Here is a 16,167-nt window from a genome sequence, read left to right on the forward strand (position 1 = left end):
TTTATATATATATATATCTGTTTTTATGCAGCCATTACTTGGGCATATATATCATTTCACTGCATATGAAATTAAGCAATGATGACTCCTTTAGGAAGCAAGATTCAGATTTAGATAGAAAATGTTACTCATGTTTTTCCCTTTATACAGGAAAACAGTCATTTAGACATGAATGCAAATGGTTCCCAGTGCAATTTCTATGTCTCTCCCACCTGATTCTATCTAAAATCACTATTTTTATGGAATGCATTATATTAATGGGAAGAAAAATCTGAACCTCCTTCCTGTGCTGCACTAATTTATACAGACATGCTCTAATCTCAATATATCTTACAGCAACAAGACTTGTCATTTACATAACAGAATCCAATGCCTGAAACATATCAATTTGCTTCTGAAAATGCGCAATCCATAAAGCAGCCTGAAGGCACATTTTGTTAAAGCAAAGCAGATCACAGTCTGTTCAGTTTCTTACGTGGAGATCCCAGATTCTCCCCCAATCAGATGCTCTGTACTTCTCAAAGGAAAAGTGGGACATGAGTAGAATAACTATTTTTTTAAAAAAACATCCCAACTGACCCAAGTTCTAAATATTATGAGTTTCACAATACAGTGATTCAGAATGAAGCTACAGGGTTAAGAGATCTGATATGCCTTCATAACAGAGGTATCAATGTAGATGAAATGGATGAGATCATGCTATTTCTTTCTATGGGATTGCAGGGGATTTTTCTGCCTTTTAACTTTGGCAAGAGTTCAAATTGTATTTTGATATTTTGGGACATTAAATTGGATCTAAGACCTGGTACCTCTTTGATTAAGCCATTTGAATTTTGTAGATTTCATCTGTGATTCATTTAAGTCTTTCCAGTTGGTTAGCCAAGAGATAAACAATTATGCTAAAATGATATCAATATGTGTAGCAATCCAGATTCAAAAGGGAAAATATCTTTGGAGTTATGTGGGCATTCATGTTGCCCTTTCCTGTGAATAGTTTCCTTTGTGAATAGTTCCACATAATTTTAAATATGGATCTCTGTGTAGCCCTAATATATATATATATATATGGCTAGCTGTAAGACAAGACCCAGAGAATAATGGCATTTACTGTAGATTGCAATCCAACAACATTTTATTTGAGAATAAGCTCCAGATTATTGCATTTAAATTTATCACATGCCAGATTAATTTAGATGGATGATACCTTATCTTCAAAACAAATTTAAGAATAGTTTAATTGGACTTTAATAAAGTCTTATAATAAAGCAGCTAAAGTTGCTTTATTTCTTGAAGTCTTCACCTAATCAGTTTCAAAAAACATGTCTAACAAAACATGGCCACTTGCAGTTCAAAGCAGGTAAATATGAGAGTTCTGCCATAGGAGTGCAAGTGTAGCTTAAGACATTTCTTAGATTCAAGTTTTTGTTGGATTTTCAGATTCCATTTTTAAACAAAAACTATAATAGTACTTACTGGTGTGTTGGATTGTTCAGTTAGCTTCTGCTCCCACATTCTCAAGCGTTTTTCCCTTTCCTTTAGTTCCTGTTCCTTAAAGCTCAGATCACGTTCCAATCTCTTCAGCCTCTCTAAGGTGGCCTCGATTTCACATCTAAATAGAGAGAAATTTGTTAAATTGTGCCTTCCCTTGGCAGGAACTAATAGTTCACAGATATTTTCCATATGAATGTTAATAAAATGTGTAAGAGTGAAAAGTATAGTGCTGTTTCAAGTAGGACATTTAATCAGCAGAGTAGAGATTTGTTTGAACCCTAAACCAAAAGAAGAGGCCCTCTTTTAGAAACCTGATGCAAGTTGAGGCTTGGAAGGCTTCATGTTTGCTTCCTGAACCCTTTACTACCTCAATCATCCAGCTCGGACACCTTTTCAAGCCCCCTTTTCCACTCACTATCAACCAGCCTTCGACTCAACAAAGAAGGGGAAAGGGAAAGGGTCAAATATAAATGTTTCTGAAAGTAAACCAAGAGGCTTCTTCAAACATTCAAGTCCTTGAATTTGTCATTGGTTCTCTTCATATTTTAGTATGAAACAATGAGATTGAGTCAACATACAAGTACAATTAAGTGTGCAATTTGAAAATAATATCTGGAAATGCCCCAGTATGATTAGGACATCTTCATCGGGTCATAAAGTGTCACAGACCATGTCCTTAGAAAGACTTTTTGTTGGAAAAGGAGGGGAAATTCTACTTTAAAACTGAAACAGAAAAATATGATTTAAGATACTTTCCTACAGGCTTGGACCAAGGCTGTTTCTTTATTATGCAATTTATTTACAAATTTTTATACCTCATGTAGACATGCCCTTTAAAAATAATTAATGAGGCATCTCTGGGTTTGTCAGCAGGATGTGAAGGTGAGCTGAAAGTGAATTCTAGTCTTTTCTACTGCTTTGAAATACACAGGTGAAACTCGAAAAATTAGAATATCGTGCAAAAATTCATTTATTTCAATAATGCAACTTAAAAGGTGAAACTAATATATGAGATAGACTCATTACATGCAAAGCAAGCTAGTTCAAGCTGTGATTTGTCGTAATTGTGATGATTATGGCTTACAGCTCATGAAAACCCCAAATCCACAATCTCAGAAAATTAGAATATTACATGCAATCAATAAAACAAGGATTGTATATAGAACAATATCAGACCTCTGAAAAGTATAAGCATGCATGTGTACTCAGTACTTGGTTTGGGCCCCTTTATCAGGAATTACTGCCTCAGTGTGACGTGGCGTGGAAGCTATCAGCCTGTGGCACTGCTGAGGTGTTATGGAAGAACAGGATGCTTCAGTAGCAGCCTTCAGCTTTCTGCATTGTTCGGTCTCATGTCTCTCATCTTTCTCTTGGCAATGCCCCATAGATTCTCTATGGGGTTCAGGTCAGGCAAGTTTGCTGGCCAATCAAGCACAGTAATCCCACGGTCACTGAACCAGGTTTTGGTGCTTTTGGCAGTGTGGGCAGGTGCCAAGTCCTGCTGGAAAATGAAGTCAGCATCCCCATAAAGTTTGTCTGCGGAAGGAAGCATGAAGTGCTCCAAATCTCCTGGTAGAGGGCTGTGTTGACCCTGGACTTAATGAAGCACAGTGGACCAACACCAGCAGATGACATGGCTCCCCAAATCAACACAGACTGTGGAAACTTCACACTGGACTTCAAGCATCTTGTAGTGTGTGCCTCTTCATTCTTCCTCCAGACTCTGGGTCCTTGGTTTCCAAATGAGATGCAAAAGTTGCTCTCATCAGAAAAGAGGACTTTGGACCACTGAGCAACAGACCAGTTCTGTTTTTCTTTAGTCCAGGTAAGATGCTCCTGACGTTGTTTGTTGTTCAGGAGCGGCTTGACAAGAGGAATACGATATTTGAAGCCCATGTCCAAGATCCGTCTGTGTGTGGTGGCTCTTGATGCACTGACCCCAGCCTCAGTCCACTCCTTGGGAAAATCCCCAACACTTTTGAATGGCTTTTCCTGACAATCCTTTCCAGGCTGCGGTCATCCCTGCTGCTTGTGCACTTTTTTCTTCCACACTTTTCCCTTCCACATAACTTTCTATTAATGTGCTTTGATACAGCACTTTGGGAACATCCAACTTCTTTTGCAATTACCTTTTGAGGCTTTCCCTCCTTATGGAGGGTGTCAGTGATGGTTTTCTGCACAACTGTCAGGTCAGCAGTCTTTCCCATGATTGTGACTCCTACCGAACCTGACTGAGAGACCATTTAAAGGCTCAGGAACCCTTTGCAGGTGTTATGGCTTCATTAGCTGATTAGAGTGGGACACTTTGAGCCTAGAATATTGAATCTTTTCACAATATTCTAATTTTCTGAGATTGTGGATTTGTGGTTTTCATGAGCTGTAAGCCATAACCATCACAATTATGCCAAATCACAGCTTGAACTATCTTGCTTTGCATGTAATGAGTCTATCTCATATATTAGTTTCACCTTTTAAGTTGCATTAGTGAAATCAATGAACTTTTGTACGATATTCTAATTTTTCAAGTTTCACCTGTACTTTCCAATGATTCCCACTCACACAACATTTTATGCCTCTACATAAAATCAACAGCATATCTGAGGAAAATGTTTCATCCCTGGCTCTTTTCCTATTGGGCTACTTTTTTCTTTTTTTCATTAGGAGAAGGACTCTCGCACTCTTGAAGTCTGAAGTGTGATGAACCATTTTCCAAGCTTGGGAATATATCCATCTCAGTCCCACTGTATTTTGCTGCAAGAGTGGCAAAGCTTTTACAGGCCTATGATGTATAAGCTGACTTAAATTACTTTAGGTAGCAGATCATAGAACATAGAATAATACAGTTGGAAGGGATCTTGGAAGTCTGCTAGTCAAGCCTGGATTAATAATTCATAGATCTATTAATAGTATTAATTTATTAATAATATCTATTAATAGCTCTATTAAACCTAGTCACTTAGTAAGACAGCATCCTTAAAATTATACAGGGTTTCATTGGTATATTAAACCTAGTTTAATAGATCAGCTATTACCGGTTCAATTTTAAAGAAACAGCATTCCTACTGTATTTGAAATAATAGTAATTAACACTTTAATTATCCATAACATGTCCACAAATCGAAGAAAAGTGTACGCGTGATGATCAAGGTAACTTTGAAGTTGAACTGTGGAAGGAGATTTACAGCATAGTTGTACATAGGTATATACAGAAGTCAGCCCCAAACATACTGATTCATCATCAGTACAAGTAAACCTGACTGATCACAGTGATTATTTTTTAAGGTTGCTCAGAGCTGTTTTTGATTGGGTGACCTTAAAACTAAATACATAAATAAATGTAGACTTGCACTTAAAAATTGTTTTATTAAGAGGAATAAACTTGAAGGTACAAAAAAAATTCTATTTGGGGAATCATTGATTTCCTCTAAAATATGAAGGCTGGATTGCAAGCTTCATATTATATTATTTCTATTATTCAGATTTACTGTTTGGTAGCTAAACCCTTTTGCTAGGTTTTCCTTAAATTAACCAAAATGGTTTCCATTCCTGATTTGAAGCAGGGTTTTCCTCTCACTTAAAACTCTTCAGGGTTCAAGGCACCAGGATTTTTTTTGCTGTGCTTGCTATTGTCTGATTAGGCAAGAAAGCACTTAGTAGAGAAAGGTTAGATTCTCAAAAATGCTGCATTCTTTTAAAAATATATAATAAAAGTGTAATTAAACAGAATGCTTCTATACATTGCTCAATTAATATATCTAATTGTACAAATATATTAATTTACATTGAGCACTGGTGATCATGTATGTTCCATTTATTTTAGTACTCCTACAAATTAACATTGCCTGCTGTCTTAGTGTTACATGAGATAAAAATTTAAATGAAGTGCAATAATAGCTTCATTAATAATTTCAGAGAAATTATTTTAAATTGAATTAGCATATTCAAAATAGATAGTAACTAATTGTGCCCTTCTGCAAACAGAAGGAGCCAGCTGGTTTAAAACAGCAGCATGCAACCCTGGCAACTTTAAAACCTGTGGACTTCAACTCCCAGAATTCCTCAGCCAGTCATGCTGAGATGAGTGGAGGGAATTTCACCAATTATCCCTGTGCTACATTTTATGAAGGCTTCCCACAATTACTGGAGCCATTTTGGTAAAATTGTCAACCAAAAAATAAACTAGGAGAAAATCTTAGTTTCCTAAATATACTAAATGTATTGTATCTGTGGTCAATACTGTTTTTAACAATGTCCATTAAAGTAACTTTGGCCTTGGTTTTTAATGTGTTATTTCCAAGATTAGGAAGCTCATGATAATGTACTAGTTTTTGATAGCTGAATTATTTTATGAAACAGGATAGGCAGTCCAAACATAAGTAATAGAACATGGCAGCATTCCTGTTTTGTACAAGTTTTATTTTATGTCTCCTCCTCTATCTTATTTTCACCTAAGTTTCTAAATACAATAAGACTTAATTCTCTCTAGAACAGAGATGCACAATTTGAGACCCTGGGGTACATATATCCTCCAGAAATATTTGGGTGTGACTTCTAGAGACCTCAAAAATTGTTACCAAGACTATACTTTTAAAAATATAATTATATACTTGCATTGACAGCTTTATATTGTATTGCTCCCTCATAAATCTAAACAATCACCCTTTTTTAAAAACAAAAGGCAGCCCTAGCTACTTTAAGTTCTTAATAACATTAGCAACCATTTCCCACTTTAAGGTAAAAGTAAAGGTTCCCCTCTCACATACGTGCTAGTCGTTTCCAGTTCTAGGGGGTGGTGCTCATCTCTGTTACAAAGCTGAAGAGCCAGTCCTGTCCAAAGACATCTCTGTGGTCATGTGGCCGGCATGACCAAACGCCAACGGCACAGAACTCTTGCTACCTTCCCACCAAGGTGGTCCCTATTTTTCTACTTGAATTTTTACATGCTTTCAAACTGCTAGGTTGGCAGAAGCTGGGACAAGTAACGGAAGCTCACTCTGTTACGCAGTGCTAGGGATTCGAACCGCCAAACTGCCGACCTTTCTGATTGACAAGCTCAGCATCTTACTGTGTCCCTTTACCGTTTCTCAGTTTAGCCACCTGTAAAAAGCCATACAGGTTGCCTGGCTTCAATTGGAAAACCTAAACATATCTGGAAATTCTTAATCCTAAATACACTTTGTAGAAAATAAGTGGGACTTGCTCTCCAGTACACATATTTAATATCCTATGGGAAGGATTTGTCACGAAGAATTATAAGAAGCTTGAAGCTTTAACTCTGGTGCAATTTGCAGTTTGCATCAGTAGATGGCACAATACATCCTGGTCTGTGTTAGTGTGGATTATTGCCACACTGCTGAGTCAGTGCAAGAAGAATGTCAGTTCTAAAACAAGCTATTTATACTTGCATCATGTGACTTGGCTCAAACCTCCCATCTGTGCTCACATTTTCCATCCCTGCAGTAAAATTCTCTTGCTTATCAGTTCACCACCATTTCTCCCCTTAAATTTTAGGATGTCTTGTATTGGCAAATCCTTATTCATCCTGGGATTTTAAATATTGTTTGCATGCTCAGATCTCTCTAATCTTTCTTGCATGGCTATCTTTGCCAGTCTCCAAAGGAGGCAGGCATATAACCATCAAGTAGACTACTAAATTGTGCTCTGCATTACCTGGAGAATGGCCAAGGTTCCTTAATTTAGACTACAGCAAGATTCGTTGTATTATCCTCTTCTTGTACAGATCCCTTCTCATCTGCCTTCACAGCAATCTAAGCAGAGCTGTTTTAAATGTATCAATATATTCTACTTTTATATTTATGCATACATCTGATTGGAATGGTTTAAAGATTGGACATATAACTATTTCTCTGGAATAAGTCCAGCTGAATACCACAGGATTTATGTCTGAAAAAAAAAACATGCTCAAGTCTGCCCAGTAAAGAAAGACTTTTAGCACAGAAGGTACCACAAATGAAGGATATTAATAGTGGATGGAAGACTCACCTAGATCAATGGAAACAACAAAGTCAAGACTAATTTAAGTACAAATGATTAAAATTGGATCCCACCCAATCTCTTTCAATTTAGTAATTACTTGAGCACATAATCTTATAGCTGTGTAACCTGGGAAAGAACAAGAGCAAGAGATACCAAAAACAGATAGCCAGGATACATGCCGCTTCATAAATCCAGACTAGACAATTCTCTGGAGAATTTTTCAAGGATCAGTGAAAAACAGAAGAGAGCCTTGCAATAACATATGTATGAAAATGACCAAATAATGACTGCAAATTTTTGAGATGGCAAATATTACGTCTGCTTACTCCATACTGATTATCCTGCTTTTCTGGCTCTGGGTGGCTAAATAAATTATTTAGTCACAAGACAAGAACATTTTCTATTTTGCAACTAAGTTCTGGTCCCTTGATTCATAGCTGCTTGTTATTCCTTACTTTCATTCTTAGCACTTACAAATTTAATTTGGAGGGCTGATTTGGCCATTTTGCTTTACATCTGATTTAAACTCATTGCTTTCTAAATATACCAGATACAATTTGCAAACTTGTTTCTGATCATCATTATGCAGAAAAAGCACCAACATGGAACAAATAGTGGGAAACACAAATTTCCACACCTGGCAGTGAAACAATGATGGCTGTCAGTGGGGGTTGCACAATTTTGAAAATTCAAACACTGGATGTCTAATTTTGGCAGTGTATTTTTCTGGGAAAATACTTCATTTCTCCCCACAGGAAATGTCATTATTGGTGGGAATTAGGGAGGACTCACCGCCATTCTGCCTTGTTATGCAGGAATGAATTGCATTGGTCTGGAAGGTTGCTATCATTTGACATGGAGTCCAAAATCGAAATGATTTGCTTGAAAGAGGGTCTCTTCTGAAGACACACAAAGCAATACGTACATTATTACACGCATACATTATGTAAACCTACATTTTAATACTACACCATTTGCAGAATTAATAACATTTTCCAATGAAAGTGGCAAGTCTAAAACTGCAATGGAACTCATACTGGGATGCTGACTAGATAATTATTAGGTAAACAACACAGAGCTGTAAATTATTATAGCTATAAATGCAGAACTTGCTGCTTTTAAATTTCAATACAAAAATATCCTAAAATTGTAATATAACAAGACGCTGACCTGAATGGACCAGATTACTCATGTAAAATAATACAATAAAAGAGTTACAGTATCCTTAATCTACTTCCATTGTCTCCTCTAGGATCTCCTGCACTTTGCATAATTGCATGGTAGGAAATTGTACTCTGTTCTCATTTATGACACCCTTTTCCCTATTCCCCATATCAACCAGTGTGATCTTTCCCTGTCCAGGAATTCCATTGTATGGGTGTGGAGCATCTTCTTGGACAAAGACTACTTGACTACTGTCTGTTCTATTATCACTATTCCACAAGAGCTATAAATTGGATCTGTAGCCCTCAATGAAAATTAGACAACCCTGTTATGGGAAACAAGGCTCCTGAATCAAGGTTGACCAGAGAAGCCCATAATTTAAAAAGAAACATTTAGTTTTATGAGCTGTATTTCCTATCCCATAACAGTGATTATGTACATATTTTTATTAACTTGCCTCCCTGGCATTCACAGATTGGTATTTATGTCCATTCCAAGAATCGGTATTGGCTTCGTGCTCAGTTCCAAATGCTAGTAGTTCTAATCTATCTATAGGTAGTTGACTTTAGGAGTTGCTTTCCCCAATGGTCTTTGTGCTGACTTTGCAGCTGTTGCTATCTGAGGATATTTATAAGGAAGCCTGAATGACTTGACCAATCCTTGACACTGCTAGTTTCCATATTGTTAATTGCAAAGGTCCCCCTTTTATTGGAGGCCCACATAATGTAGTTATTACTTGGTTATCATTCCATGTTTTTCCAGTGATTATCCTTCTAATAAAATAAAGTTGAGTTGAGTAGAGTAGAACAGAACGGATGAGAACTTAGCATTCCTTTAAACATACACTAATCAACATACATTAAAATGAAATTTTGTTGCATTCAGCTCTCAAAAGATAACCATTATGCCTATACCCACATAGCCACATATATGACACAGAGAAACATCACAGTCTACTTTGGATGTATACGTGTACATGGCAAGAAAAATGAATCTTGTGAATTTACCAGACAGATGGCATAAGTAACGAAGCGTTACAAAATCCAGTACTCCTGCTAGAAATACTTCGAAACCTCCTCCCAGAGGGGAGCAACAGAAACAGACCATGAAGTGGGTGTGTGGGGTCTCTAACAATGCTTTGAGTTCTAAGCACATAGCGTTTATAAGCAGTATTCTGGATAACAGGAAGTGGGCTTCCTACGTATCATCTTCTCAGCTGTCCTTACCACTCTCTGTATCCTGCTCTTTTTCTTGACCCAGGAAATCTATTAAGCAAAAAAATGCCAGCACAATCTTTCTGAAGCTATGTTTCTCAACCTGGGCAAAATGAATGGACTTCAACTCCCAGAATTCTCCAGGCACCATGCTGGACTGGGAAATTCTGGGGCTTGAATTCCACCCATCTAGGCACCAAGATTGAGAAACACTGCTCTGGAGTATGACCAGAAAACCACAGAATGCATCATAGGATGTCCTATAGCAGGGCTTTCCAAACTTTTCCCTTCGTTACCCAAAATTGCTTATCAGAAAGTCTTTTTCACCCAGTCTAAGACAAAACACTTTATGTCAATTTAAATGTTCCTATTATGATTGGGTATTGATACCGAAAGAAAGAACACTTTTACCAAATTTGAGGCAATTTACTCAGGTTTGAGAAGGACTGCCTTAGGGAATGAAAATGGAAGGTTGAAGGTGATGATAATTTCTGTGTGGCTAGCACATTTTTCATTCTTACCCTTTGATTTTAACCTTAGTACCTTAATCTTTTGAATACACATTCAATAGATAAGATCTCCTCCTGAATCACTGAAATGATATTACAAGCAACTCAATTTCTTCCATTATTAGTTGCCTACTGGAATGCAACCTCCTCCATCAATGTTCAGCCATTGAATTTAATGCTTTTTTGCTGTCGTGTTTATTTTCTGGTAGATTTTTAGTAGCATAACTCTGAACTGTACAAAATGAAAGAGTATATAGGGCTCAGCTTTCTTTTTACTATCAACTCAAAACACCAGATACCTTATTTTGAGAGGGAGAGGAAACCAATTTTTCAGCTATATTAAGGTACATTACTGGAGGCATCAGAAAAGACTCAAGCCTCTCCCTGAAACCACAATAGCCATAAACTCCTAAAATCTCCTTGAATCCATAGCTCTTTTAAATTACAGTTTTCTTAAAATCAAGTTCACTTTGATGTTGGAGTCAGCAGGTAAATAAAAGAACCATCCTGCAAAATAAATTAAGAAACTCATTCCCCACAGCAAGAAGAGGTTCAGAAGTGAGTACACTCTATTCAATGCGTAGCAGCATCCCAATCTATTCTATTCCCACTTTGTGAAGTGGAAGATAGGTTAATTCTACTTTTCTGTTAAAATAAGCAAAATATACTAGTGTTTTCACATTTTACTTACAATTTTTCTGTATTTTTATTAGAAATTGCTGTTATTTTGTGTGTGTGCGCGTGTGTGCATGTATGTGTGTTTGTTTTACATATTTTTAAACCTGCAACATAAATTGCAAAGCTAAATGGCTACTGGTGAAGGCATTGTGTGGTGGAAAGAAACTAAAATACAAAGCAATTCATTAAAGCAGCTAATAATGGTAATTCAAATTTTGGGAACAAGGAGGAGAAAGAGTAATGCTTTCTCTGACTGCACAGCTACATCCAATTCAGGAAGATGGATAGAGCTTCACAGAATTTATACCCAAAAAAGTAAATTATAATTCCATCTGCATCCTATAATGGAAAAACAACTATTACATGCTAGTAGGAATTTTCCATGTGGAGAAGTTAATGAAATATTCTTGTAATTTTCATTTGGGGTAACTTTTACCAGAAATTATTATTTTGGCAATTTTTCATATAAAGTCCCTAGATGTAATGCTTCAATTTTGAACAAAGTGGCTTTGGATTCTGGCTTTGGACTTAATATTGGTTTAAAATATTAGAAATTCTAGAAATTAGAATATTAGAAATTAGATATTTTATAAACTGATCGTTATTTCGTATTGCGCCTTTTATGATGGCATATGATCTGATGTGTAAGTTACCAACTGTTCTGATTATGTTTAGCAGGAAGAGTGTCATATTAAAACATAAAAGTACCTATTAGTTGTGCAAATCATTTGTCTCCTGAAAATAAAAAAATAACTTTCATCAGATTTCTGAGCTTGTTTTGCCTTAATGCAATTTTGATTCACTGCAGTCATTCACACAAGTAAGTGGAGGTCTATATGCCTGTTCTGTTAGTAATTATTTCTCAGCTTTTCTAATACAGAGGCCAGAATAAAAATCTTGGATCAACTTGGAAAAGTGAAACTCTTTTTACTTTTAAAAAAAGTCATTAAAGGAAAATATTTATAAAGAAGATTGAAACCTGCAATTAAAAAAGAAAGAGAGGAAGATAATTTTCCTAAGTTTGAGTCTAACCCACTTAAATGATAAAGTCTGGGAAGATTTAGCAAGTCCTACCTATTTCATACAGCATCATGACATTTTGAACATGACATAAATGCCCATGTTTTATTTCTGTAATGTGAGATTTTTGGTCTACTCTACACTAAGCACAACATATTAGTCTATACAGACATTTTCCAAAAGTTTGTGAATTTTCCAATTATAGTTTGACAGTAAAATGTAACTTTACATCAACTCCTCTAAAAAGCTGGGATAATCTGGTGTAATCGTAAGAATTGCATAACAATGCTAATATATGAATTTTCTATACTTTTTCACTAGGATTTTGAAATATGGGAAGTCAAGTCAACCTGAAGTCCAGTGACAAAACAGAGGAAGATGGGGCTATGCACAGCCCAAGCCAATCAGAATGAACTCAGACAAAGCAGTCATAATTTCCCCACATTCTCTTCTGAATTTAAAGCTTCTTTTGTTACAGTGCAAAAAGTGGGATAATTGTTGAAAACTGAAAAAGTCTTAGCAAAATGCTTCTCAAGAGTGCATTGCCTCTGCTAGTCTGTTTGACAGACCCCAGAGAAGGTTAAGACAAAAGGTGGAAACCAAAACGTGGATACATAATAAAGGGATGAGGCACACTCTCTCTGCATCACGCCTGTAATTATACCATTTCTGCTAAAATTACAGATGCGGCAATTAAAACGTGCATTTTAATTTGGGTGCACAAAAACAATTAGGAACAATGCTGAGGTGTCTCTCCCAGGCAGATCCAAGTGATTTTCACATTATAAAAGAGAGACAATTTCTTTATTTCAAATGTCAAACAACATTATATATAACGTGTGTGTGTGTGTGTGTGTGTGTGTGTGTGTGTGTGTGTGTAAAACAAAAAAGAGACAAGTGTTCTTCTCTGAAAGAACTGCCTATTAAGTGAAGGTATTTCTTTTTCTGTTTTTCTGTTCGTCTTCTCATTTTGGTCCATCTGCATTGGATTATAACCCAGCTACTTTTAAAACTAAACAGTTGCTATTCTGTTCATTTGATGACAGGTTCACATACAATATTTTACCCAAACCTTTGCAGTAGGACCTAAAAGTTAGCTACCTGGATTTTGCCAGTCAAGTTGCACGGGAGAAGACAGATTGGGGAAGACTACTTTAGTGTATAATGCTTTTAGGAATCGTAGAAGCTTAATCTAGATGCAGACACACACACCGAAGAGTGTGTTTCTTCATTCTGCCACCATATCTTTCTTCCAATCAGACATGGGTAAGGGCTGGATGTAGCAGGAGTGTAAAAGTTCAGGACAGCAGCTGCATTTGGCAGGGATCAAAATTTGAGACCTTTGGGACAGGCTGAGGATGGGAGTTGTATAAATTTAATAAATTATTATTATTCTTTCATAGTATCTAAAGAACTGTCAAAATTTTCTCCACAAAAATGTCATTGCCCAGCCCAGTTTTGGATGTAAAGTTTGACACCACTCAAATTTATACACACACCTGAACTAAACCATCACAGTAATAGATGCAAGAATTACTAAAATGAAATTTATCCCATTGGTGTTAATTATACTCTTGGTTATCCCAACTTCAAACTTGCCAAATAATAATAATGTGCTTTACCACTCATAAATACTGAATGATGTAAAGTTTTTTTTTAATGTAAAAAACAAACATCCAACTCTCAGTTTTCCTTGGCCTATCACTGACTCTGCTAAGGGTGCTGGACTCTGTTGTACACATGCTAATCCAGGAAGAAACACAAGTTATTGCCTACTAATTTCCGAGATTGCAAAAAGACCTAATTTTATATCCTTTCTTTTTTATCTGTACTTATATTATATATAGTGATCTCCAAGGCAACAGGGGATTGTCAAGAGTAATGAACATTAATTTTCATTAATGTTGGACAAGTGTTATGTTAATTCACTGAATTGTACAAAATATTTAGAAATGAAGCAGTCCTTAAGCTGATGTGATAAATAAATATAATCCAAATAATTTTGTAACAAAATATAAATTATTTTGAAGAAGTTCTAGTCATTCAAGTCAGGATATTAACTGACAACTGATTATTACATTCTTTGACTTGCTTCCTTTCATAAATAATTCTGTATCAGAAAAGCTAAAGGTCTCGAAGTGTCCAATGTTCAGCATCAACCTATTTCCTGACAGTACAATTAAAACAGTAAACAATAATAGCAATAGCATTTAGACTTAAATACCGCTTCACAATGCTTTATAGTCCTCTCTAAGCAGTTTATGGAGTCAGCATATTGCCCCCAACAATCTGAGTCCTCATTTTATCAATGAAAGGCTGAGTCAACCTTGAATCAGGATCGAACTGTTGGCAGTGAACAGTGAATTAGCCTGCAGTACTGCATTCTAACCACTGCACCACCAAGACTCTTGATAAACTTAATGATAAAATTAATATAATGGTATATCCATCTAAAGAAATACCTTTGGATCTGCTTCCCAACATTGGAGCATCAATTCTGCAAAACTTCCAGGACAGCTGCTTGGAATGGTCAGTCTCTGAGATAAAAGAAAGAAAGTAGTGAATAAAATTCAGGGATGTCAAACTGGCGGCCCATGAGCTGGATGCATCACATGCAGGCCATGCCCAGACCAGCTCCGCAAATGGGAAAAACATCACGAAACATAATGTGGTGAGTTTGACACCCGTGATCCTATGGTTATATTATGGGGAAAAACCTTCCTAAATCTATTATCATTGTAGGGAAAACAATACTGTATAACATTTTTGGAGTGAAAGGTTTTTAGAACTATATTCCTGTAATGTCTACAAGTCTTTTAAAATTATATTATATTTCTCTTGCTTTCCTACCCAGTATAGCTTTCTATATATACTCAATATAGCATGAAGTATGTATAGCTATTTTCCCAAGGTTTTAAAGAATCTAAGTTTCTGAATCACTCCTGAAATATTCTTGTTTACTTTGATTCATAAAATTCATTAAATCCCTATTTCTTTTGTTGGAGCACATTAAATACTCATACATACGTCTTAATTGGTTATTTTCTACAGTGCTTTGAAAACGAATGAGATGGTGTGCTTTGGACTATACAGTACAAGCCAAAGTGTGCCTCTGCTATTCAAAAAAACACCCTACAGATTTTCATGCCTCCACATACACCTGAAAAAAAGATGCAGATGCTTTGAGAGTACAATGAGTCAGCTCCTTAAAGTAGCAGCATCTTTAAATGGCTTCTGCAAAGACTGAAAACAGCAGCCCGCTTTAATGAAGAATAGTAAGATGCCATGTTCACATAAGTTCCAAAGAGCTTCTCTGAATCATTTTCAAAGAATGCATAGCCCTATTCATTATTTAAAACAAGTGTTAAATGATGTTAAGAGGTCTTGTGATCTACATCCTACTTAAAATAATCATTCAAATTTAAATATGTATAGTAATTATCATGTCAAGTTAACCATAAAGCATTCTAGCATTTTAATGATGAATTAATGTCATAAAAATCCAGTTTATACTGGCCAACAGAATATAAGATTAGGAAAGACTATGATGAAAAAAAAAAGGCAAGTACTAACCAAAAAATGGATGATAAATAACAAAATAACAGAATCTGTTTATTGGAGAAAAATCCCCAACTCCCTATCAGAATCCTAAACCGCCTGCTGTAAAAAAAGTATTTATAAGTGACATATTTTATCATTCATACTTCAAAAATATTTGGAAAAACTTCTAATATTTTGAAGATGCTAGACATCTTATTAAAAGTAAACATTTAAATCTAAAATATTTAACAGTACTTATCTATTTACTCGATTTCTATTGGAGTAAGGAGAAATGCAACTTGTTATTTAAAACTAAACCTTAACAGGAATATATTAGTGTGTTAATTACAGTTTTCTGATAACAAGAATATCTGCATATTTGTTACTATGCTATTGATAATAAAGGAAATGCCACAATAAAAAGAATAATGGTATTGCTCCTGCTGATAGAAAAAGATAACTGTTAATATCCTCATCTATAGCAAGACAGGAAAAATTACAGCTAATTCTGTGGATTAACTGATATAATTATAAAAAGCAGTTATATCTGAGTT

The 16,167-nt window shown here is 35.8% G+C and overlaps 1 protein-coding gene across 3 annotated transcripts in view; it reads right to left on the reverse strand.

Moving 5' to 3' along the window:
* Nucleotides 1–16,167, reverse strand: part of MAP3K20 (mitogen-activated protein kinase kinase kinase 20) — a 119,466-nt gene that overhangs the window by 39,018 nt on the left and 64,281 nt on the right. For all 3 annotated transcript variants that reach the window (XM_026697045.2, XM_087919934.1, XM_087919935.1), the window contains exons 9-11: nt 14,536–14,610; nt 8,281–8,387; nt 1,474–1,609 (exon numbers count right to left, since the gene is read on the reverse strand). In XM_026697045.2, the coding sequence (XP_026552830.1) occupies nt 1,474–1,609; nt 8,281–8,387; nt 14,536–14,610 (318 nt within the window). The remainder of the gene's footprint in view (nt 1–1,473; nt 1,610–8,280; nt 8,388–14,535; nt 14,611–16,167) is intronic.

The sequence above is a fragment of the Pseudonaja textilis genome, chromosome 1 (genome assembly GCF_049901715.1).
Source record: "Pseudonaja textilis isolate UNSWEBS1 chromosome 1, rPseTex1.2, whole genome shotgun sequence".
NCBI lineage: Eukaryota > Metazoa > Chordata > Lepidosauria > Squamata > Elapidae > Pseudonaja > Pseudonaja textilis.